The 25,741-nt window shown below is 47.4% G+C and overlaps 1 protein-coding gene, 1 long non-coding RNA gene and 1 pseudogene across 2 annotated transcripts; all 3 read right to left on the bottom strand.

Moving 5' to 3' along the window:
- Nucleotides 1–407: 407 nt before the first annotated feature.
- LOC126028293 (uncharacterized) lies at nucleotides 408–5,797 on the bottom strand. The gene is made up of 2 exons (XR_007502415.1): nucleotides 5,570–5,797; nucleotides 408–874 (listed from the first exon to the last, which is right to left on the bottom strand). It is a non-coding gene; the product is annotated as an uncharacterized LOC126028293 (long non-coding RNA).
- A 135-nt stretch (nucleotides 5,798–5,932) lies between these two features.
- On the bottom strand, nucleotides 5,933–15,159 carry LOC126028562 (zinc finger protein 226-like; annotated as a pseudogene).
- Nucleotides 15,160–16,248: 1,089 nt separating this feature from the next.
- LOC126028219 (zinc finger protein 234-like) lies at nucleotides 16,249–25,254 on the bottom strand. Its single transcript, XM_049787266.1, has 4 exons — nucleotides 24,950–25,254; nucleotides 23,123–23,204; nucleotides 21,155–21,281; nucleotides 16,249–18,273 (listed from the first exon to the last, which is right to left on the bottom strand). Exons 2-4 carry the CDS (start codon nucleotides 23,135–23,137, stop codon nucleotides 16,793–16,795), a joined length of 1,623 nt encoding a protein of 540 aa, XP_049643223.1. The 5' UTR covers nucleotides 23,138–23,204; nucleotides 24,950–25,254; the 3' UTR covers nucleotides 16,249–16,792.
- Between the last annotated feature and the right edge of the window lie 487 nt (nucleotides 25,255–25,741).

Genomic DNA, 25,741 nt, shown 5'->3' with positions numbered 1-25,741 from the left:
ACTTTGACTAAGAATATAAGGCATAAAAGAATTCCAACAGCCCTTTCTAGACTATTTCAAATAGAGAAAGCTCTGATAAGCATGAGATAACAATGGAGAAAAAAACTAACACAGGGCAAAAAGAAAATCCAAAGGACACAGGTGTAGAGTAGTTGCAGGGATTGGAATGCTAAGAATTTTGTTTTGTTTTTGGGGGCCATACCTGGCGACGCTCAGGGGTTACTCCTGGCTATCTGCTCATAAATCGCTCCTGGCTGGCACGGGGACCATATGGGATGCCTGTATTCGAACCACCTTTGGTCCTGTGTCGGCCACTTGTAAGGCAAATGCCCTACTGCTGTGCTATCTCTTCAGCCACAGGAATGCTAAGAATTTTAAGGGATAAGTATGTAAGTCCTGGGCAAGACTTCACTGTTTGATCAAATTTTATGACAACCCAGAATACACACACAGAGGAGAAATCCCATGTTTCCAGAGAGTGTGGGCGAGGTTTCAGTTGGAGGTCAAGTCTCAATGCACACCAGAGGACATACACAGGAGAGAAGCCCCATGTTTGCAAGGAGTGAGGGCGAGGCTTCACTCTGAGGTCACGTCTTATCAGACACTGGAGGATACACACGGGGGAGAAGCCCCATGTTTGCAGGAAGAGTGGGCGCAACTTCAGGCAAAGGTCACATTTCATCATACACAGGGAGAAACTCCATGTTTTGTGGGAGTGTGGGCGAGGCTTCAGTCAGATGTCAAGTCTCAGCACACACCAGAGGATACACACAGGAGAAGCTCCATTTTTGCAGCGAGTTGGGCGAGGCTTCAATCATCAAACACCAGAGTGTACACACACAGGTTAGAATCCTTCTGTTTGAAGCAAAGGTGACTAATGAAAAATAAACAGCTTATTAGCATCCACAGAGAACAAAAACTGCATGATCCACCTGAGAAAGTGGCAGGAGAAAGGTAAATACATCTGACACCATATATCCCCTTGCACTAATAAACTTTGTTTTTGAAAAAACAACAACAGCAGCAACATAAAACAGTAACTGGATTTGGAGTGATAGTACAGCAAGGAGGGAGCTTGCCCTGAACATGACCAACAGATTCGATCCCCAGCATCCCATGTAGTTCCTCAAGCACTGACAAGTATAATTACAGAACTTAGAACCAGGAAGCAAAACCTGAGCATCACCAGATGTGGCTCAAAACCAAAAATACTAACGAAAACAATGTGGTGCCAGAGAAACAGTACAGTGGGTAGGATGTGGTTGGTGTCTTACATGAAGCAAACCTGCATTCTATTCCCACCTCACAGGATCCCTCAACCCTGCCAAAAAGTGATCTAAGAGTAAGCTCTGAGCACTGCTGGATGTGGCTGCCCCCCACCACCACAAAAAAGACCAACAATTTGAAAAAAAACATTGATAGTCAGTTTTGCTTAACAAAACTCTAGTAAACCCACTATGAGTCCACCTCAGTCTGTGTACCCCAACACGTTGAAAATTCACACCCAGGGCCCAGAGAGATAGCACAGCGGCGTTTGCCTTGCAAGCAGCCGATCCAGGACCTAAGGTGGTTGGTTCGAATCCCGGTGTCACATATGGTCCCCCGTGCCTGCCAGGAGCTATTTCTGAGCAGACAGCCAGGAGAACCCCTGAGCACAGCCGGGTGTGGCCCAAAAACCAAAAAAAAAAAAAGAAAATTCACACCCAGAGTCTCAATAAATGCAAACTGGGGTTCAGAGACAAAATAAAAGTGAAACTAACCAATGGGCCAGGACTGACCCTATACCCACCCAACCTAACGCCAAACTCCACACTGTCCTTCCCTGACTCAGGAGACCAGTGCCCATGGGGTGGAGAATGAGAGAAATAGAAAACTTTCCAAATTGGTGAAGGTTCCAGAGTATTGTCATTTCCACTGGCTGCTCTAAAACACAGTACCCACAGAGCTCAGAATACCATAATTTGTTCTCTTACATTTCTGGAGGTCAAAAGTCCAAGGTCGGGAACCAAGCTGTGAGCAGGGATTCAGTTTGGTAGCCTCTTCCAGCTCTGAGAAGCTGCAGCCCTGGGAAGCTCTTTCCACTTCTCTGGCCTGATGCCTCCCCCTCATCAAAGTCTTGAGAGGACATTAGGAAATTATTGGTGCAGCTGGGAAATCTACCCACTTGCATTAACCACCTTCAAACTCTCTCCTGGAAGTAAACACAAAGCCTACTGGATTCTAGTGTGGCAGGATTGGACCACGACCCCAGACACACAACATAAAGGCAAGACAAGAATGTTGCCTGATGGGTCTCCGGACCTCAGTTGCAACCCGCTCAATTTTTTTTTTTTTTTTTTGGTTTTTGGTTTTTGGGCCACACCAGGCAGTGCTCAGGGGTTACTCCTGGCTATTTTCTCAGAAATAGCTCCTGGCAGGCACGGGGGACCATATGGGACACCGGGATTCAAACCAACCACCTTTGGTCCTGGATCGGCTGCTTGCAAGGCAAACACCACTGTGGTATCTCTCCGGGCCCTCAATTTTTTAATTAATAATTTTTTCAGGGGCAAAGCAGTGGCACAAGCAGTTGGGTATTTGCCTTGCACGTACTACCCTAGGACGAACCACGGTCCGACCCCCCAGTGTCCCATATGGTCCTCAAAGCCAGGAGCGATTTCTCTGTGCATAGCCAAGTGTAACACCCTGAGTGTCACCAGGTGTGGCCCCCCCCCCAAAAAAAGTTTTTTTCAATTACTTTGAGATAGTTACAAAATTGTTCATGATGGAGCTTCAATCATATAAAGTCCAACACCCTTCACCTGTGCACACTTCCCACCACGAACAGACCCAGTTTCCTTTCTGTCCCCGTCTGCCTCTATGGTAAACACTTTACTTTTTTTTCCTTCCTTCCTTCCTTCCTTCCTTCCTTCCTTCCTTCCTTCCTTCCTTCCTTCCTTCCTTCCTTCCTTCTTCCTTCCTTCCTTCCTTTTTCCTTCCTTTTTCCTTCATTCCTTCCTTCCTTCCTTCCTTCCTTCCTCCCTCCCTCCCTCCCTCCCTCCCTCCCTCCCTCCCTCTCTCCATCTCTTCTCTGTCTCCCTCTCTTCTCTCTCCTCTCCTGTTTCCCTCCCTCTCCCTCTCTTTCTCTGTCTCCCTCACCTCTCTACCCCCTTCCCCCATCTCTTCTCTCCCTCCCCACTCTCTTCTCTCCCTCCCACCTCTCCCCCACCCCCATGAACGGTCCCAGTTTCCTTTCTGTCCCTGTTTGGCTCTATGGTAGATACTTTTTTTTCTTTCTTTTCTTTTCTTTCTTTTCTTTCTTTCTCTCTCTCCCCCTCCCTCCCTCTTTCCCTCTCTCTCTCCTCTCTCTCTCTCTCTCTCTCCTCTCTCTCTCCCTCCCTCTCCCTCTCCCTCATCTCTCTCTTTCTTCTTAACTCTCCCTCTTCCTTTTAGACACTGAGGTCACACCTGGCGGAGCTCAGGGGTTCCTCCTGGCTCTAAGCTCAGAAATCGTTCCTGGAAAACTCAAGGGGGGGACCATATGGGACGCCGGGATTCGAACCACCGTCCTTCTGCATGCAAGGCAAACGCCCTATTTCCATGCTATCTCTCTGGCTCCTGCACCCAGTTCTTGTCCCAAGTGATCATGTCCCACTCTCCTGCTCCTACTGTCTCCTCTGCCCTCACTCCACTCCCACGGATCTTTGTGAGAAGCTTCATACCATCCATCGACTGGTCCTCCTGAACTTCTCTCTTACCATCATTGGTGAAAAAAAGGCTCATTTAAGAGAACTCTGCAGGAGGTCGCTCATTCCTGACCAGACAGTGTGGAAGGACAAATGTCTCTTAGGAGAAATAACCAGAAAGGGCATGGTGAAGGGGGGGGGGGGTGTACCTTTGAGGGCTGCACCCAAAGCAGTTCCTTACCTTATAAAGGAAATGAACCGTCGAACTTTTTTGGGGGGGGGGGGGCGGGGGGGTTCTGGTCCTCAGGGAGACAGGATCTAACTACCTGCCACATTTTAAACTTCTGGCTCCAGGGTCCCAGGTGACAGCAACATGACGACCGGAAGTAGATGGCTGGAAAACCAGCCATTCCGGTGTGGGCCCAACCTGGCTCCATCCGGCCTTTTCTGTCCTGAATTTTGGCTGATCTCCCGCCAAAGCAGTTAGTGGTTTGGGCCCCCAAGAGGATCTGTTCAAAACACACGAGGTAGCCCAAAGAAAGCGTGTGACCTGTGACCTTTGACCTCAGCCCCCAAGCTCCTTGGGAGACGCAAGGCATGCTAGGGCCGAGCTTTCAGGCCTACACGTCCCATTGTCATCCATTGGGCTTCTGAGTCTTAATATCCTCTTCAACCTAGTTTCTGCCTTCTAGGACTGACTTTTCTCTGCTTGGCTGTTGCTGTCTCTTTTTAGAAGCCCATTGGTTCCTTTTCTATTTCCAGAGAATTTGTACTTGTCCTTTTTTTTTTTTTTTTTTTTTTGGTTTTTGGGCCACACCCGGTGGTGCTCAGGGGTTACTCCTGGCTGTCTACTCAGAAATAGCTCCTGGCAGGCACGGGGACCATATGGGACACCGGGATTCGAACCAACCACCTTTGGTCCTGGATGGGCTGCTTGCAAGGCAAACACCGCTGTGCTATCTCTCCGGGCCCCTTTTTTTTTTTCTTAATTTGGTTTTTGGGCCACACCCATTGATGCTCAGGGATTACTCCTGACTCTGTGCTCAGAAATCGCCCCTGGCTTGGGGGACTATATGGGACACCGGGGATCAAATCACAGTCCGTCCTAGTCTATTGCATAATGCAGACGCCTTATGTCCTGCACCTCTACTCCGGCCCTGTACTTGTCCTATAAAACCCAACTTAGGACTTTCGCCTTGCATTGGGCCAACCTAGAACTGACGGAGGCTCGATTTTTGACATCTCATATGATCCCCCAAGCCTGCCAGGAGGAATTTCAGAGAGCAGATCCTAGAGTAACCATGAGCGTCACCCCCCCCCAAAAAAAAAAAAAAAACCCAAAACCATAATTAGGTGCTGCCTCCGGGAAGCTTTTCTCCCTCTCCAGGGATGTTTTGCCAAGTAACCTTGTGAGATGCTTGAGAGGCAGGTCTTACTCAGAAATATCCTATTGCCCCACCGTTTTTCTTTCTTTTTTTTAATTTTTTAAATATACTTTATTTAAATTAAGTTACTAAACATTCTTATATGAAGCGCTATAATATGAGTCTAAAGTAAGTTACTTTTCCATAGACTTCTTTTTTGTTTGTTTGTTTGTTTTGGGGTCACACCTGGCAGCGCTCAGGGGTTCCTCCTGGCTCTAAGCTCAGAAATCGCTCCTGGCAGGCTCAGGGGGTGGGGAGACCATATGGGACGCCGGGATTCGAACCACGGTCCTTCTGCATGCAAGGCAAACACCCTACATCCATGCTATCTCTCTGGCTCCTGCACCCAGTTCTTGTCCCGAGTGATCATGTTTGACTCTCCTGCTCCTATGTCTCCTTTGCCCTCACTACACTCCCATGGACCTCTGTTCCAAGCTTTATACCATCCATCGACTGGTCCTCCTGAGCCTTGTCTCTTACCATCACTGGTGAAGAAAGGCTCATTTAAGAGAACTCTGCAGGGGGTCGCTCATTCCTGACCAGACGAGAAAGGAGGAAGAAGGTGCCATTGGTGTCTCTGATAGTTTCTGGAAGAAAATACACGTCAATGGTCATTTTCTAGAAGACGAAGATGCCCACAGAGTAACCAGACAGGAGCTGCCCATGGGACAGTGTGGAAGGACAAGTGTCTCTTAGGAGAGATACTAACCAGAATGGCATGGTGACGGGACGCACCTTTGAGGGCTGCACCCTAAGCAGTTCCTTACGTTATAAAGGAAACGAACTGTCGAACGTTTTTTTTTTGGGGGGGGGAGGGTGTTCTGGTCCTCAGGGAGACAGGATCTAACTAACTGCCGCCATTTTCAACTTCTGGCTCCAGGGCCCCAGGTGACTGCAACATGGCGACCGGAAGTAGATGGCTGGAAAACCAGCACTTCCAGTGTGGGCCCAAACCGGCTCCATCCGGCCTTTTCTGTCCTGAATTTTGGCTGATCTCCCGCCAAAGCAGTTAGTGGTTTGGGCCCCCAAGAGGATCTGTTCAAAACACATGTGGCGGCCCAGGGGAGGGCGTGTGACCTGTGACCTGTGACCTCCACCGCCCAAGCTCCTCAGGAGCCGCAAGGCATGCTGGGGCCTGAGTGTTCACGCCTACACGTCCCATTCTCATCCATTGGGCTTCTGAGTCTTAATGTCCTCTTCAACCTAGTTTCTGTCTTCTAGGACTGACTTTTCTCTGCTTGTCTGTTGCTGTCTCTTTTTAGAAGCCCATTGGTTCCTTTTTCTATTTCCAGAGAATTTGTACTTGTCCTTTTTTTTTTTTTTCTTAATTTGGTTTTGGGCCACACTCATTGATGCTCAGGGATTACTCCTGACTCTGTGCTCAGAAATCGCCCCTGGCTTGGGGGACTATATGGGGATACCGGGGATCAAATCACAGTCCGTCCTAGTCTATTGCACAAGGCAGACGCCTTAAGCCCTGCACCACTACTCCGGCCCTGTACTTATCCTATAAAACCCAAATTAGGGCTTTCGCCTTGCATTGGGCCAACCTAGAACTGATGGAGGCTCAATCTCTGACATCTCATATGATCCCCCAAGCCTGCCAGGAGGAATTTCAGAGAGCAGATCCTGGAGTAACCATGAGCGTCACCCCCCCCCCAAAAAAAAACGAACAACAACAACAAAAAAAAAAAACCAGGTGCTGCCTCCGAGAAGCTTTTCTCCCTCTCCAGGGATGTTTTGCCAAGTAACCTTGTGAGATGCCTGAGAGGCAGGTTTTACTCAGAAATATCCCATTGCCCCACCGTTTTTCTTTTTTTTTTTTTAATTTTTAAATATATTTTATTTAAATTAAGTTACTAAACATTCTTATGTGGAGTGCTTCTAGAGTAAGTTACTTTTTCCATAGACTTTTTTTTTGTTTGTTTGTTTTGGGGTCACACCTGGCAGTTCTCAGGGGTTCCTCCTGATTCTAAGCTCAGAAATCGCTCCTGGCAGGCTCAGGAGGAGGGGGAACCATATGGGACACTGGGATTCGAACCACCATCCTTCTGCATGCAAGGTAAACGCCCTACATCCATGCTATCTCTTTGGCTTTGCACCCAGTTCTTGTCCCGAGTGATCATGTTCCACTCTCCTGCTCCTACTGTTTCCTCTGCCCTCACTCCACTCCCACGGATCTTTGTGAGAAGCTTCATACCATCCATCGACTGGTCCTCCTGAGCTTCTCTCTTACCATCATTAGCATATACTGCAAAAGCCTTATCCATAAATATACTTCTTTTTTTTTTTTTTTTTTTTTTGGGTTTTGGGCCACACCGGTAACGCTTAGGGGTTACTCCTGGCTATGCGCTCAGAAGTCGCTCCTGGCTTGGGGGACCATATGGGACACCAGGGGATCGAACCGCGGTCCATCTAAGGCTAGCGCAGGTAAGGCAGGCACCTTACCTCTAGCGCCACCGCCCAGCCCCCTAAATATACTTCTGTACCTAATTAGTATAAGAATTTTGTCCAGGGCCAGAGCAATACCACAGTGCCAGCCTCTGGCATCTGCTAGTAGTGATCCTGAGTACAGAGCCAGGAGTAAGCCCTGAGCACCCCCTGCTATGGCACAAAACCAAATATATTTGTCCTTTTTATAGGTATAATATACATTAGACATGTATTATCTTTTATATATAATAAAAAATTAGCATCACAGATGTTATAAGTCAAATGTAAAAGGTGAATTGTTGACAATAATTATCACAAATGTATGAAGGAAAGAAGAAACTTACTTTTCAGAATCATGGGTAGCAGGCTACACCAGAATAGATGAAAACCAAGCAGACTCAGCAAAGTTCACAGCGACAGGGCCTGATTATATAAATTCATGGGGCAAACAGCAGTGCTGCAGGGTTCTACGTCTCAGCAATTCTAGTGGGATGGAGCCCTTCACGAGAAGAAAGCAGGAACATGGGCAGCCGAACAGGATAATGTCGAAAAAGTAATAACCACACACACAGAGTATGTGGGGTCAACACATCTCCTGGCAAGAGTGCTAGAGTTTATTTTCCAAACAGAGGTTTTTACAGTGGTAAGCCAGTCACAGATGTCAAGGATGATAATTACCATAACAAGGCAAAGTTAATTGCAAAAGGAAAGGTAACAACACTCAGGACAGTTTTTAACAATCAACTTCAAATTGCCCTTGATTACCAAAAACTTCAGCTGCAAGAACATAAAAGAGAATAAAAAAACAGTCTTAACTTATAAGTTCTAAATATTATCCAAGAAAGGGGTTCTCTTGAAATCTTTGGTCCTGGAATTTCTGAGCCAAATTATTTGATAAAGGCCACAATTTTTGCCCGAGATTTACAAAGGAGAGATAGCCAAAGGACCGAAAATGTAATGCCAAGAATTTCTTCGGAAATTCCTCAACCATCCACGAAGAGGGAAAAAGGTGTCCTCAGCAGGCCTTTTGAGGAACCCCGTAGGGGTTATTTCAGTTCGCCCACCAGGAAAATCTGAGGATACATCTGGTGGGCTGACCACCCTATGCTGTGGCACATCAGTTTACAACAGCCAATACCAAATTAATGTAAAGACAGTTTTCAATAGCTTTCTAACATTTTTAACTACTCCCCTGGATAATTTTATTACATCTGCATTTTTGGTGAATGCTCAAAATATAACTTTTCCCCACACAAATTATAACTTCTAATGAAGTGAGAGATGACCTCAACAAAGTTGTCAGATATAGTTTTTTTCATTTGCTAATTAAATATTAAAGTAAAAATACTTGTTAGAGACTATATAGATTCAGAACTAAAGTATGTTAGGGGCTGGAGCAATTGTACAGCAAATTGTGCTCTTGACTTACATGTAGCACAGGTTTGATTCCCAGCACCCCATATGGTCCCCCCACCCCCGAGACCTAATGGAGTAATTCCTGAACAAGGCTGGGTGTGGCATAAAATCAAAAAAGAACTAAAATATACTTCCTGTCTAGTGAGCATAAATTTTGGTATGTTTATTCTGACATTCTTGTACAAGATCTGATCAAAACTATTCCTTTTGAAGGCCTCTCTCCTGTATAATAATATGCTTTGGGGATTACCCCCTGGCTATATTGGGGATCACTCCTGACCAGCTCAGGAGACCATATGTAGTGCCAGAGATCAAAATGGGTTGAACAAATGTAAGATAAATGCCTTACCTGCTGAACTATTACTCCAGTCCACCATGTAACAAAGAACCAAGTTCTAAGTCAAACCCTTATTACAACACTTACAGGGCTTTTTTCCCCTATGCCATCTCATGATAGGGAGATAAGGATTATTGCTGAAACAATGATTTTAATAATGATGGGTTTTTCTTTTGAACCTGAGGACAGCAAGAATTCATATGACACAAGGATTTTTAAAAAATTATTTTATAGGCCAGGAAGGTGGCGCTAGAGGTAAGGTGTCTGCCTTACAAGCGCTAGCCAAGGAACGGACCGCGGTTCGATCCCCCGGCGTCCCATATGGTCCCCCCAAGCCAGGGGCGATTTCTGAGCACATAGCCAGGAGTAACCCCTGAGCCTCAAACGGGTGTGGCCCAAAAACCAAAAAAAAAAAAAAAAATAAAATAAAATAAAATAAAATAAAAAAAGATACAATAATTTTGGGGCCGGGCGGTGGCGCTGGAGGTAAGGTGCCTGCCTTGCCTGCGCTAGCCTAGGATGGACCGCGGTTCGATCCCCCGGCGTCCCATATGGTCCCCTAAGAAGCCAGGAGCAACTTCTGAGCGCATAGCCAGGAGTAACCCCTGAGCGTCACAGGGTGTGGCCCAAAAACCAAAAAAAAAAAAAAAATTATTTTATAGAGGGGCCAGAGTGGTGGTACAGGACATAAGGCATCTGCCTGGCGTGTGCTAGCCTAGGACAGCCCGAGATTTGATCCCCTGGCATCCCAAATGGTCCCCCAAGCCAGGAGCAATCTGTGAGCGTATAGCCAGGAGTAACCCCTGAGCAGCACCGGGTGTGGCCCAAAAACAAACAAAAATGATATAACATTTTTTTTTCTACTGTGGACTGATTATCATCCCTTCCCTCTCACATTTATAAGATTTACTGCCAGCATGAATTCTGTGATGAACTGTAAGATTTGATCGCCAATTGAAGCTCTTACCACAGAGCTCCACATTTGTAAGGTTTCTCCCCTGGTTGAACTCTCTCATGAAACTGGATCTGTGAGGATCGACTGAAGACTTTATTACATATGTCATATTTGTATGGTTTCTCTCCGGTATGGACACTCTAATGAAGCTGAAGACTTGAGGCCTGATTGAAGTTCTTACCACACTCCACGCACTTGCATGGCTTCCCTCCTATATGGACTCTGTGGTGCATGTCAAGCTCCACTTGAAGCCTTTCCCACATTCCTCACATTTATATGGTTTTTTTTCCCAGTGCGAACTTTCTGATGGGCTTGATGTGAACTGCGACTGAAGTCCTTCCCACATGCGTCACATCTGAATGGCTTCTCTCCACTGTGGACTCTGAGGTGGGCCAACATATTTGAGGCCTGCCTGAAGACTTTTCCACACTCCTCACAATGATAGGGTTTTTTTCTCCTGTGTGAATTCTACAGTGAATTTTAAGATCTGCTCTATGACTGAATCCCTTCCCACATTCTTCACTATTTGTTTTGGGTTTTTTTTGCTGTTGTTTGTTTTAGGGTCACACCCGGCATCGATCAGGGGTTACTCCTGGCTCTGTGCTCAGAAATCACTCCTGGCAGGCTTGGGGGACCATATGGGATGCCGGGATTCGAACCACTGTCCTTCTGCATGCAAGGCAAATGCCTTACCTGTGTGCTATCTCTCCAGCCCCTATTCTTCACATTTGTATGGCTTTTCACCAGTGTGGATCAGTTGATGAGTGTGAAGTCTGGAACTCTGATTAAAGCCTTGCCCACACTCCTCACACTTAAAAGGTTTCCCGACACCATGGGTCTTTTGATGGATTTGGAGATAGGAATTCTGACAGATCCTTCTCACAGACCTGTTTTTTTTGGGGGGGGCACACTCGGCGGTACTCAGGGGTTACTCCTGGCTGTCTGCTCAGAAATAGCTCCTGGCAGGCACGGGGGACCATATGGGACACCGGGATTCGAACCAACCACCTTTGGTCCTGGATCGGCTGCTTGCAAGGCAAACGCCACTGTGCTATCTCTCTGGACCCACAGACCTCACATTTATAGGGTTTTTCTCCTGTGTGAACCATTAGATGAACCTGATATTGAAAATTCCTCCTGAAGCTCTTCCCACACACTTGGCATTTAAATAGTTTCTCTCCAGTATGAACTGTCTGATGTGCCTGTAGATTCGAACTCAATGTAAATCCTTTGTCACATACATTACCAGTGCAGGATTTCTCCCCAGTGTGAACTCCTTGATGGGCCTGAAGACTTAATGGGCGACTGACGCCTTTACCATATTCCTCACATTTGTATGGTTTTCTCCTGTGTGAACCCTCTGATGAATGTATAGATTTGAGCTACAAAGGAAGCCCTTTCCACACTTCTCACACGTGTATGGTTTCTCTCTTGAATGGACTCTCTGATGGGACTGAAGATGTGAATTCCGACTGAAACTCTTGCCACACACGTCACATGTGAATGGTTTCTCCCCAGTGTGGAGTTGCTGGTGGTCCTGAAGGTGTGATATGTGACTAAAACCCTCCCACACTCCTCACAATGATAAGGTTTCTCTCCTTTTTGGACTATACAATGAACAGTTAAATGCTGATCTATGACCAAAGGCTTTCCCACAAGGCTCACAAGTGAATGGTTTCTCAACTGTGTGGACTTTCTGATGAGTCTGATGATAAGAACTCTGCTCAAATTCCTCTCCATACTCATCACACTTGAAATATTTTTCCCTCACATGAACTCTCTGATGAATATGAAGAACTGAGCTGTAACGGAATCCTTTTCCACATGCACTACATGTATAAACCTTCTCTTTTGAGTGGAATTGTTGATTAACATTGAAATAGGAGAGATCAATGAAGGTTTTTGAACACTCACAATATTGGTGAGGTTTTTGTCTCATATGAATAATATTTTTCTGATTCAATATTACTATCTTTAGGCTATTTTTTCAGTAACTATCAAAATAATAAGGTTTTTCAGCTTTGTGTACTACCTAATCAAGGAGGTAAGGTAAAATCCAACTGATGACATCAACATCCTCTTTATACCAACATCGCTTATTTTCCATGGAAATTAGCTGGTATTGATTCTGGCTTTTTTGTGACTCTGTTAAGGAAGTTTTCTTCCAAGACTCTTGGTTTCTCAATATTTGAATTTCTGGGTTCCCAGGACCACAGGAACCATCCACATCATGAGTGAGTATATCATTCTCATCTTTAGAAATCTGTATGTAGATTCCCATCCCATCCAGACAGAAAGAATCAGCTACAGATAGCAGGTTACAGAAGTTTTTCAGCATCACGTCCCAATACAGCTTCCACTGGGCAGGCTCGAGTAGCCCCAGATCTTCCTCTGTGAAAGCCACAGCCAAATCCTGAAATGTTAGCACCTCCTGCAACAATCACAACTTCAGACTTACAGACAATACCCAATGGGTAATTGGGGGCAAGAGAGGGGACTACACTGGGGCTCGATGAATGGTACCCACCCAGTCCTGCCTCCTCTGTCCCATCAGTCACACCCCAATCCCACAGTCTCATCCAAAGCACTACAGGGAAAACCAAAGCACTGTTTCCAGAGGCTCAGTGACCTGTTAAGAGGTGAGTCCCCATAACACTTAGTGTTGCACCCTTACCTGACAATGCTTTACATGTGTGTTGGGAAGTGGGGAACTTTATGTGTGTGTTTGAGGGAAAATTTTTAAATTCAAACAGATTTCATGCAGGTAAAGTTGGTGTGGCTGGCTGGCTGAACTGCATCCCCACCCCACAAAGACATCCATTTTTCATGAATATTACCAACAATTCTGAAACATCACTACATCAGTGTCAACCGTGTTTAGGTTCCCAGGGGGAACCCAGGTGAGGAGCTGTGTCCTACATGGAATCAACCCAAAGGGACAGCAGGTCCAGGAATGAAAGTCTTCCTCCTCCCATCTCCTCCTCCTCCAATCTGTTAGCCAAGTTAAAATACTGACTCTCGGGCCGGAGAGATAACACAGTGGCGTTTGCCTTGCAAGCAGCCGATCCAGGACCAAAGGTGGTTGGTTCGAATCCCGGTGTCCCATATGGTCCCCCGTGCCTGCCAGGAGCTATTTCTGAGCAGACAGCCAGGAGTAACCCCTGAGCAACGCCGGGTGTGGCCCAAAAACAAAAACAAAAACAAACAAAAAAATACTGACTCTCCACCCTTTGACACTATGCAAACACTGAAAATATCTGTTTTTGTGTTTAAAATGCAGGGCTGGGGTCTGGAGAGAATAGTTCAATGGATAGATATTTGCCGTGCATGTGGCCAACCCAGGTTCAATCCCTGGCAAACCGAATGGTCCCTTGTATACCACCAGGAATAATTCCTGAGTTAAGAGCTAGGAGTAACCCCTAAGCTTTGCCAAGTGTGGCCTAAAAAATAAAAACAAAAAAAAGCTGAAAGGAAAACGAAAACAAATGAAACTTTTTTTTTTTTTTTTTTTTTGGTTTTTTGGGCCACACCCGTTTGATGCTCAGGGGTTACTCCTGGCTATGTGCTCAGAAATCGCCCCTGGCTTGGGGGGACCATATGGGACGCCAGGGGATCGAACCGTGGTCCTTCCTTGGCTAGCGCTTGCAAGGCAGACACCTTACCTCCAGCGCCACCTACCCGGCCCCAACAAATGAAACTTTTAGAATAAGTCCTGAACACGTGAAACCTCCTTGAGGAAAACCCACACGTTCCTATGAGATCTCAGTGGCACTGTCACAGCTACAATGGCCACCCGACTTACCCTGAACCTGCTCGTGACTTCTTTCCTTGCCAGGAGATGCAGAGTCCTGGGCAGAGAGACCTGAAGGAGACTGAAGTTGGTGTAGTGCTCCAGGGCATAGCCTCTAGGACTGCTCCTCCCTAACTACTACCCTTCCTGCAGGAGGTCTGAGGGACTGAACTAGACACTGATGTAGGTACATGGGTACAGATGTACTTCTCTCTCAGCACTGTAGGGAACCTGCAGTGTGTTTGCTATGTACTGGACGGGTTCCCCATAGGGCCGGGGGCAGAGTACAGTATAGGGCATCAGTTAAGCAGCCCCCAGATGATGAGCATCTCTGTTTTGTTTTTGTTTGGGGCCACACCAACGGTGCACAGGGCTTCTCCTGACTCTGAACTAAGGGGACCGTGTTGGGTACCAGGAATTAAACCCATGTCATATGCATGCAAGGCAAACTCCCCAATAGCTGTACTATATATCTTTGACCTGAGGAGCCTCTCTTTGAACAGGAAAACAACCATGACTACAAGCACAAAAGGGCCAGGATACAACGCTTAAGACTGGAGCACAGCAGAAACCTGGGGTGGTCCTCCCACCTGGGTGAAGGTGCCAACTCTTAGCATAACCTAAATAAATCCTGCGGGGGACTGAAGTGGTAGCGACAGGTCAGAGCGCTTGGACTACATTTCCCAGAATCCCCTACCCGCTTCGTGAGCGCAAGGTCCTTGATGAGACCCTGGACCACATTTCTCAGAATTCCTCACTCTGAGCTCTCGAGCCTACAATTCCCAGAATCCCATGGAACTAAACTGTCAGCTCGGCGTTGCAGTTAACGCCTAAGCAGGACCTCCCGGAGCTCCCGCCTACAGGGCCAAAGATGCTGCAGGGGTCCCGCCTCCTGCGGGCCGCACCCCCCTGGAAAGTAGCTGCCGGCCACCCTAGGGAAGCACCTGCTTGAAAGAAGCTTCAGAAGAGGTGGAATCTGTTCACTAAGGAGTAGGGAGGCTTCTAGGTCAAATTCACCACAGAGAAGCAAGCAAAGGAAGGCAAAAGATAACTTGCGATCGCGTGAAGGTGCCGTGTTCTGTTGGCATCTTTGGGTTCTTATAGAAGCAAAGAGAAATCTTGATGAAAGGGGACGTCATCCCAATGATAATGGGAATGATCACTTTGGAATAGAACTGGGTGCTTAAAGTTGGTAAAGTAATATGCACCAGGGCCCGGAGAGATAGCACAGCGATGTTTGCCTTGCAAGCAGCCGATCCAGGACCAAAGGTGGTTGGTTCGAATCCCGGTGTCCCATATGGTCCCCCGTGCCTGCCAGGAGCTATTTCTGAGCAGACAGCCAGGAATAGCCCCTGAGCACCGCCAGGTGTGGCCCAAAAACCAAAAAAAAAAAAAAAAAAAAGTAATATGCACCAAACTCTCTACATAACAATATTTTTTATTGTTATTATCATCATTATTTTGGTTGTTGAACCACAGTTGGTGGTGCTCAGGTTCTTACTCCTGGTTCTGCACTCAGGATTGAACCCAAGCCAGCTATGTGCAGCAAGAGCTGCCCTATCATTCCAGCTCCCAAGCGATATAAGTGAAAAACATACACTGAAATGATACATTGAACTACACACTGAAAACTGTATTGATTCGTTGTATAAACACACTGTACACAACACAGTTTATAAATACATTACATTTTTAAATGAAAATATTGCTTTGATATTGGGCAAATAACTCAAAAGGCTGAGTACATGTTTTGCCACAGAAAACCGAGGCTCAATCCCTTGCACCACCGTATGGTTCCTCTCATATTGCAGTAAGCAATCCTCGGGGAACAAAATTGAGAGTGGCCTCTAGGCATATCCAGTGCACCCGACAACTCCCCCCAAAACTGATACAAAAAAGAATGACCTTTAAGAATCCCCACCAAAGATAGTTTCAAATCAGAGAGTGAAACGCTCTGGGTTCAGGAAAGAAAATCCAAATCCAAGGTGACAAAAGAAGATAAACCAGCAGCACCACAAAAGCTGAAACATCAGCTATGGTCACTGGGTGTGGACAAGTCACATGAGACCACAAACCAGCCAGTCTCTCCTGTGACACTTCCTATGACTGACCTGCCACCACATAGGTAAGGTGTTACCTATTGTCTTCTCAGTTCTGAGCAAGAAGTGGTCTGGCACTTGGCTACAGAAGCTACCTTGGTGATGTCACCATTCCCTTCACAGTGACCACTTCAGCTGATGTGAGAAACAGCTGCAAACTTCCTGCTGGCAGGAAAATGACATTCTTAGACATTACCTTTAATAGTCATCTTTACCTTTATTCTCGAGGAGGGCTGTACCCACCCAGTGGAGCAATGAACCCAAATATGACCTACCGTATGTCCATCTTTTGAGGTTTTCAAAACATCCACACAAGTTATACCCAAGACCTGTATTTTGAATGTGAATATAACTGTGAGATCCTGACAAAGCACTTCCTGCACCCCAGAACTAGGGTTCTCCATAGCATGGCCTCACTCTGACAGGTCCCACAGCTCTCTGGCTGAGCCATTTCATAGAACCAAAGGTCCCCCTCCAGCTGGACTGGGTAAAACCATCCAAGACCAGGAACTATTCTGTGACACACCTGGCTGAGGTCAGGGATTACTCCTGGTGGGGCTCAGGGATTCCTATGGAGAGCATACTAGGCCTCTCCCTCCCCCTTGTCCTTATTGCTCTTGCTCCATTGGGTGTCAACTGGAAACTTTAGACTTGGGTCCTGAGCCCCATACGATCACCACTCAATCTCATGCTTGTATGCCCTCTCCCTGCGGTGAATTCGCTGGTGGGTTTGTAAGTGGGACAGCTGGCTGAACACCTTACTGCACGTCTCACACTTGTATGGCTTCTCTCCCGTGTGGATCCGCTGGTGGAGTTTCAGGTAGGACCTGGAGCACAAGTGCTTGCCGCAGACCTCGCACTGGCATGGCTTCTCCCCTGTGTGCACACGCTGGTGCGACTGCAGGTGGGACAACTGGCTGAAGAGTTTCCCACACACCTCACACTTGTAGGGCTTCTCGCCCGTGTGGATGCGCTGATGGAGCTTCAGGTTGGAGGCCTTGCTGAAGTGTTTCCCACACACTTTACAGCCGTAGGGTTTCTCGCCAGTGTGGACACACTGGTGGATGTCCAGGTCCACACTTGTCTTGTAGCGCTTCCCACACGCCTCACATTTGTGGGGCTTCTCATCATTGTGCACCTTCTGATGCGCCTGCAAGTGTGACTTCTGCACAAAGCCCCTCTCGCAGACCCCGCATTTGAAGGGCTTCTCGCCACTGTGCACACGCTGATGGGTCAGGAGGTGTGAGGACCACCGGAAGCTTTTCCCACATTCCTGGCAGCGAAAAGGCTTGTCGGCGGTATGGACCATCTGGTGGTGGTTCAGGCTGGAGCGAGAAAAGAAGCTCTTCGTACAGGTGTTACACTGGTATGGCTTCTGCCCGCTGTGCACCCGCTCATGGATGCGGAGGTTTGAGCTCCATGTGAAGCATTTCCCACACGCCTCGCATTTGTAAGGCTTCTCTCCAGTGTGGACCCCGTAATGAATGTTGAGGACCGATCGGCGGCGGAAGGTCTTGCCACAGATGCCACAGGTGAACGGTTTTTCCCCAGTATGGACTCTCATATGATAGCGAAGATGGCAGGCATGCAGGAAGGCCCTGCTGCATTCCTCGCACTTATATACTTTCCCTCCCACATGTAACTTGCAGTGATCGCTCAGCGTTGCTCGGTGGTTGAAGGCTTTCCCACATTGCTGACATGTGAATGGTTTGGCCCCGGTAGGAACTTTCTGTGGTGATGGCAGATGCAAGCTCTTCCTGAGCTCCTTACTGCAATGACAAACCTTCCTTCCTGGGTGCACTCTCTTGGGCAAGTGACAAATGGAACTGGAAAAGCAGCTTTTTCCATATTCGTGACACATGTAGGACTTTTCCCCAAGGTCCAGTGGCTGAGGAAGCTCAATGCTGGAGACGTCATTGAAGGACTTTTTTGACCGGCTTCTCTGGGAAAGATTCAGGTCTGGTTGATTTAATAACAGTTTTGGCCCCACCTGGCCCAGAGAGCCCCTTTGTTTCTGGAATTGAGCCTTCTTGACCATGGCCACCTGACATCTCTGAAAGTCACGAACCACTTGCTGCCAGATGTACCAGCAGGCGAGTTCTTCACAGGGCCCTGCTTCTGGAACATGCTCCATCTCTTCTTGGATCTTGACTCCTATGAGGACAGAGAAAACAAGTGTGGTCAAGTAAAAGCCTCGTTAGGGACTTCTGCAGTGTAGTTTAGTCAAGAATAGGAAACACACACACAACAAAAGAGAGAGAGAGAGAGAGAGAGAGAGAGAGAGAGAGAGAGAGAGAGAGAGAGAGAGAGAGAGAACAAGGCAAGAAAAGAAAAAAAAGAATAGGAAACATGGAGCCGGAAAGATAGCATGGAGGTAGTGTGTTTGCCTTGCATGCAGAAGGACGGTGGTTCGAATCCTGCCATCCCATATGGTTCCCTGAGCCTGCCAGGTACAATTTCTGAGCCTAGAGCCAGGAGTATCCCCTGAGCGCTGCCAGGTGTGACCCCCCCAAAACAAAACAAAAAGAATAGGAAACATGACTGACTCAAATGAATGCTCCCTTTGTCTCTCTCAGGTATAGCATGGACTCTCACTTATCTGCCCACTAAAGAGGTAGCCCAGAAGACCAGCTACCCTTGACAGGCCAATTCAAAACCTCCTCAAATCATATCTGTGAGGTGCAAGTTAGAAATCAAAGACTTCCTCATGAACCGATGCATTAGGCTAATCTCTTATTTCTAGTGCACTTCAGAGGCAGTGTAAACTCTTGGATAGGAAGTTAGGCGATAAATTCTGTCACATGAGGCAAATCAACATACTTTCAGGAAGTATTTTATGAAAAGCATGTGGGAAAATAAAATGGAGAAAAACTCTCAAAGCATACCTCAGCAGCAGAGAACAGTGAGCTTGCCATCCCTGGCTCATCCGTGAAATACCCACTAAGCATTTACAGACATCTGCCACATGCCAGAAATATTCAAGTCATTTATATACAATAGCCAACAATGAAAGTTCTCTGCCTGCAGATTCTATTTCACTAGGAGGAGAGAAGTGATAAACAAAATCAAAGGAGATCGAAACCAAAGGAGTGGGTGCAGCATTTGTTTGGCAAGCAGCTGACAAGGACTCAATCCCTGGCATTCCAAGGAATGAGCCCTGAGCACTGTGAGGGAGTAATTCCTGAGTATAGAGCCAGGACTGATTGAGCATTTCCAGGTGTGGCCCAAAAACTAAAATAGAAAAAAAAATAAGGCATGGCAAGTAAAGATGAGATGGTATTTTATTTTTCTCTTTGGTTTGGGGTCAACATAGCAGTGCTCAGGGATCACTCCCGGCATGCTTGGAGGATCAGTCAGATGCAGTGCCAGGAACTGACTGCGTGCAAGGCAAATGACTGTATTATATCTTCTGCCCAAACAGAACTTTTTTTTTTTTTTTTGGATTTTGGGCTACACCCTGTGATGCTCAGGGGTTATTTCTGGCTATGCACTCAGAAATCACTCCTGGCTTTGGGGACCATATGGGACACCAGGGGATTGAACTGTGATTCGTCCTAGGGTAATGCATGAAAGGCAAATGCCCTACTGCTCGTGCCACTGCTCTGGCCCCCAAACATAGAATTTTTAAAAAGTTCGAAAAGCTGGTATCCCAACAGTAAAAGTAAGCAGTGATCCAAATGAGGAATCCCCCTTCAATGGGCTGCTAGATGCATCATGTACAACTTCTCCTTTCCTAAATGCATCCTATCCCATTTGAAAGGCATTACCCTGTCATCATGCAAAGTCACATACTTAAAACCAACATGTGCTCAGTAAAATTTACTAGAAAATTTGTGGATCAGAAAGCTTGTATAGGGGCCTGGCGGTGGCGCTAGAGGTAAGGTGCCTGCCTTACCTGCGCTAGCCTTGGACGGACCGAGGTTCGATCCCCCGGCATCCCATATGGTCCCCCAAGCCAGGAGCGACTTCTGAGCTCATAGCCAGGAGTAACCCCTGAGCTTCACCGGGTGTGGCCCAAAAAAAAAAAAAAAAAAGCTTGTATAGCAGGCAAGAGCTTGCCTTGCACACAGCCAATCCAGGTTCAATCCCTAGAACCCAATAGGGTCCTCTGAGCCCTGCCTGGAGTGCCCTCTAAGAGCAGAATCAGGAGTAAGCCCTGAGCATTGCTCGGAGTGACCCCCCCAATAGGCTCTTATGACTTATCTCTTCAGAGTCTTAGAGAATATTCTTCCAATTCCCCGCACCCTCCCTTTGATTCCCAGCCCATTTGAAGAAATAGGAGTTTGTCAAGACCACGGTCTAAATGGCCTAAATGCAAACTTGTGTCTCCTCTTGGATGAGTGAGTTTTTTTATAAGAGTGAGGAGTAGGAATTGATACTAGCTACTTAATTTGTTTCATTAAAAAAAAAAGGTAGTACAGGGGGCCAGAGAGAGCACAGTGGCAGTGCATTTGCCTTGCATGCAGCCAATTCAGGAGGGATGGTGGTTCAAATCCTGGCATCCCATATGGCCCTCCAAGCCTACTAGGGGTGGTTTCTGATCACAGAGGAGTGACCCCTGAGCACTGACAGATGTGACTCAAAAACCAAAACAAACAAACAAAAAAAAAAAACAGGTATTAGGGCTCAGCAGAATGGTTGGAGAAGTCCTGACTGGGTCAAAAATAAACAAGGTAGGGCTGGAGCAGTAGTACATCAGGGATGGTGCTTGCCTTGCACTCAGATAACCCAGGTTCAATCCCCAGCATCCCATATGGTCCTCCAAGCACTGCCAGGAGTGATTCCTGAGTGCAGAGTCAAGAAGAAACCCCCTAAGCACTGCTGGGTGTGACCCAAAAACAAAAACAAAAAGACGAATGTATCACAGTCTACCTGTCACCCAACAGGTTCTCAGCAAAGCACAAATCTGCTGGTGACAGAAATCCAAACGCTTCTCTCTGTATACTCAAAGTCTGTAAAGTCTAAAGATACAAACATACTCCTAGTGGAGGAGGGTGCTGACAGTTCAGGGGGTGCTAGAGGAAGCTCTCCTCACCCACAGAGAGAAGATTCCGGAAGTTCTCCAGCATCACATCCCGGTACAGCTTCCGCTGAGTAGGCTCCAGAAGCCCCAGCTCCTCCTCTGTAAAGACCACCACCACGTCCTTGAATGTCACCATGTCCTACAAAACAAAACACAGAGAACATTCCCCTTACAGATGTCTCCACTAAGAGAGGGGGTCCACACTCAGCAGATCCATGATGCTGGCTGAGACTTCCAGGCAGATGGGGGAGCTTGATCCTGGGTCAACTTTAGCATGTGTCTCCTATCCACTGTGGTGACTTAAGAGCTGACACTCCATCCTCTAGAATCAGAATTTCTATAGGATAAATGCAGAAACACAAGATTCTGGCCCATGAGGTGCACACAGACTCTCAAAATAAAGGCTCTATAGATAATTGAGCTTCTAGTTGAGCTTAAAACTGGAAGCAACCAAGAAGTTCTTCAGTTAGCAAATGGATAACACAGTGTCAAAATCAGACAGGAAGGCATGCATGACTGACTGATGGGTGTATTTGTTCTGGGGCCATATCCAAAATTGATCAGGCAGGTCAAGAGCAATAATATAGCAGGTAGTGACTTGCCTTGAATATGGCTGATCTGTGTTTGATCCTTGGCACCCCATAGGATCCCCCAAGCCCTATCAGGAGTGAGCTCTAGTAGAGGGCTACTGAGTGTGGACCAAAACAAACCAAAAAAGTGCTCAGGAGCTATTCCTGGCTCTTTGCTCAGGAGTAACCCCTATTGGTGATCCTGTAGGAGCACTTTAAGAGGAGCTGGGATTTGAAACAGGACCAGCCATTTGCAAGGCAGGTGCCTTAACTCCTGTACTATCTCTGCAGCCCCAGGAGAAAATGGATAATTAAAAGGCATGCATTCTCAACTACAAAGGAACTGAAAGCACAGCACTTTGTCTGGAAAGGCAACATACTGGACCAAAATGATAGTACAGCAGGTAGCGGCACTTGCTTAGCATGAGGCACAATCCAGACTCCATCCTCAGCACCAAATAGGGTACTCTAAGCCTCACCTGGAGTGATTCCCAGAGTAAGGAGTAAGCCCTGAGCACTGCGGAGTGTGGGTATACCTCCTCAAAAGAAGAAAGAAATATATAAAGAATTAAGCAGATAAGCAAGGAAAAACTGCAGGGTTGTGGCTCAGGAAAGAGAGACTATAGGTCTGTGAAAATCTCCGACTCTACCAGTATAAAGCAATAGTGGGGAAGAGTCTATTTCACCGGGTTGGATTTGACAATTCTAAGGCTAGAGATGTGACTTAGTGGTAAAGCACAAGCCCTGCATGCATGAGACCTGGGTGGTGAGAGAAAAAGAGAAAAACAAAGGTGGGAATTAAGAAGGGGGACAGAAAGATAGTACAGTGAGTAAGGCACTTATGTGCCAGCCCAGGTTTGAACCCTGGAACTTTACAGGATTCTCTGTGCACTGTGAGAAAGGATCCCTGAACTCAGAGCCAATAGTAAGTCCTGAGCATGACCCAAAAACAAAAGCAAAGGGCCCGGAGAGATAGCACAGTGGCGTTTGCCTTGCAAGCAGCCGATCCAGGACCAAAGGTGGTTGGTTCGAATCCCGGTGTCCCATATGGTCCCCCGTGCCTGCCAGGAGCTATTTCTGAGCAGACAGCCAGGAGTAACCCCTGAGCACTGCCGGGTGTGGCCCAAAAACCAAAAAATAAAAAAGCAAAACAGAACAAATAAAACTAGGGGAAACTAGTATAAGAAAACAGGTCTTCAACACCTGCTACTGGAATCACCACCGAAAAAAGGAAATAAAACACACACACACAATAGACAAAGGGACAAGTGTGTAGTTCAGGAGTACACGCAAGAGGCCCGGATTCAACCCCAGACATCACACACACTATATCAAACCCCAAAGCCCAGGTGTGACCATGTGAGTTGAGAGCAGAAACTTGAATAGCAAAAAAGGGAAAGCAGAGACACACCTTGGACGTGGTCATGCTTCTGTCCTACTCCTGGAGACGTGGATCCTGAGGGCTGGCGTGTTTGAAGATAACTGGCCCGACACTGGAATGTCAGAAAAAAGGACATGGGAATGACTTACAAAGCGGCTGCACACCCAGGGCCATTGGTGCTGTGCACATGAGAAGGGCAGCTGAGTTGGCGGCATGAGCTATTGCCATGTGCAGCATGTACACACATGCACAAGTACACGTACACTCTTAACAACATGGGGATGGGGCTGTTGTTGCCCCTTATGATAACAAGGAAGTGAGAAGAAAGTTGAGGTGATGGACCTAATGAGTAGTGTCATCTCCATCAAAGGCGGAGAGAGAATTTAGGGATGAAGGCACTGGTATTGCATGCATCCAACTCTGGTTTGATTCCTGGCACTGCATAGGATCCCCCAAAGCACCTTTGGGATTGACGCCCAAGCACTTTGCCAGGAACAGTCCTTGCCAAGCACCACCAGGTGTGACCCAATTGCCTCCCCTAAAAGAATCCTTGAAATATTATCTGAGTAGAAGCGTTGGCTCAATATCCCACTATCTATGTCATCCTTTTGAAGAGTATCACACATTCAAGGGTCACTTCTGAGGGGTTCAAGAAAAGGATCACATGGGATCCCAGGGATCAAACCTGGGCTGATCTCATCCATGCAAAGCACACAACCTACCTGCTGTACCATTGCTCCAGTCCCACGATGTCATCTTACACAAATTATTAACATCTCCAGGAATACACCCAGGAGAGAGCACTTGCCTCCTATGTATAAGGGGTCCACATTCAGCCCACACCCCCAAATAAAAGTTATAACCAATTCTTTTCCTCAACCTCTTTTCCTCAATTTGGCATCTTTACAACTAGGAGAAATCATTTCAGCTCATATAGTGTTCCAAGCTGAAACTCTGAAGACCATCCAATTTTCTTTGTTCTGTAACATGAAATCACACTTGAAATTTAATATTTACCAAGAGATACTGGGACAGGAAGGGTCCCCTGAGATGCGGACACAATGATCTTGTTTTATGGAATGCACTCAAAACTTTGAAGAATCTGTGAACTCTGCCCCTTTGCCTCCATAATAATGTGTGTGAAAAGTTTTTGGGAGTCTGGAACATAGTACAGCAGATAGGGCGTTTGCATGGCCTACAGAGTTTGATCCCTAGTACTTTAGAGCATTGATGGGGGTAGCCAAAACAAAACCAAACCAAGAGAAAGAAATATTAGTTTGGCTTAGGTTTGGTTTTGGAGCCACACTTAGCAGTACTCAGGGCTTACCCCTGGCTCTGTGCTCTGGGATCTCTCCTACCAGTGCTCAGGGAACCTATGGGGCGCAGTGGGGAACTACTATCCCATATGGTTCCCTGAGTCCGCCTGGAATGATTTCTGAGTGCAGATCCAGGAGTCACCCCTGAACACCAAATAAATAAAATCGGAGACTTAATCACTAGGGACAGTGGTGCAAGGAGGACCACTTCAGTGGTGCAGGGAGGGACGCAGGGTTTGCATTGCGACCACTTCTGTGCTCCGAGCGAGGTCAAGTCCTCTTTCTGCAGCTGTCCCCCGCCAGGAGTGGTTTGGGGGCGAGTCCCAAAGGAGTGCACTGGGGAGTCCCTCCACGGAGGGCTGCATGCAAGCTGGAGCTTGATGTATGATACCTTACGGGGAGCCAGCACCCCAAAAAACCCAAGCCACGACTGGCGGGAGATGAACTGGGGGTGGGACCCAGTTCTTGGGGTGGGCATCGACGACGCCCCAATATGACAAGAAAACACAGACAGGGCCGGACATGTGAGGCCCGGACTTACCCGGACTTTGTGGGCGCAAAACGCCGGGCTGGGGGTGTCCCCCGGCCACCGACACCGTCCAGCCCCGGAGAGGCCAGACCCGATCGCCCCAAAACGTGGACCGGATGACAGGCTCCTCTTAAAGGCCCCCTCAGCCCTCCTCCAGCCCCGGCCCCGACAGCAGCGGCTCCCCTCGAACCCAAGCAAGCCCGAGGGTAGTTCATAAAGGTCGGGAAACGCACGGTTCGCTCATGGCGGGAGAAGAGAAAGGAAAGTGGATCACCTGGGCAGAAGTGACAGATACGCCCCCCGATCAGCCTACCTGCACCCGGGCAGCGCCAGGCATACAATCCCCACAATCCATTGCGTGAAGAAGTGTCGCTTAGGACTCCCCCGTGAACTACATTTCCCAGAATGCTGATCGCGAGTGGCGCTCGGCCGACCGAAAGAGCCTGTGAACAGCCTTGGGCGCTGCATACAATCCCCACAATCCCTTGCGCGAAGAAGTGCCGTTTAGAACCCTCGTGAACTACATTTCCCAGAATGCTGATCGCGAGCTGAGCGTGCCCGACCGGAAGTGCCTGTGAGCCTAGGCGTTGGAAAACTACATTTTCCACAATTCTTACTGGTGGGGCCATGCCTACCGGTAACACTTGGCTGAATCCCTAGTGGAAAGTTGAGTTTCAATTAGACACGAATCGCCTAAATCTGGAGGTCTGCGATTATTACGGTCATGCTGGAAGGTGGTTTGTTTATTTTGTTTGTTTTTGGTCACACCCAGCAGCGCTCAGGGGTTCCTCCGGGCTCTGTGCT

The sequence above is a fragment of the Suncus etruscus genome, chromosome 14, assembly GCF_024139225.1.
Source record: "Suncus etruscus isolate mSunEtr1 chromosome 14, mSunEtr1.pri.cur, whole genome shotgun sequence".
Taxonomy (NCBI): Eukaryota; Metazoa; Chordata; class Mammalia; order Eulipotyphla; family Soricidae; genus Suncus; species Suncus etruscus.
This window is presented reverse-complemented; position numbering and strand designations above follow the sequence as displayed.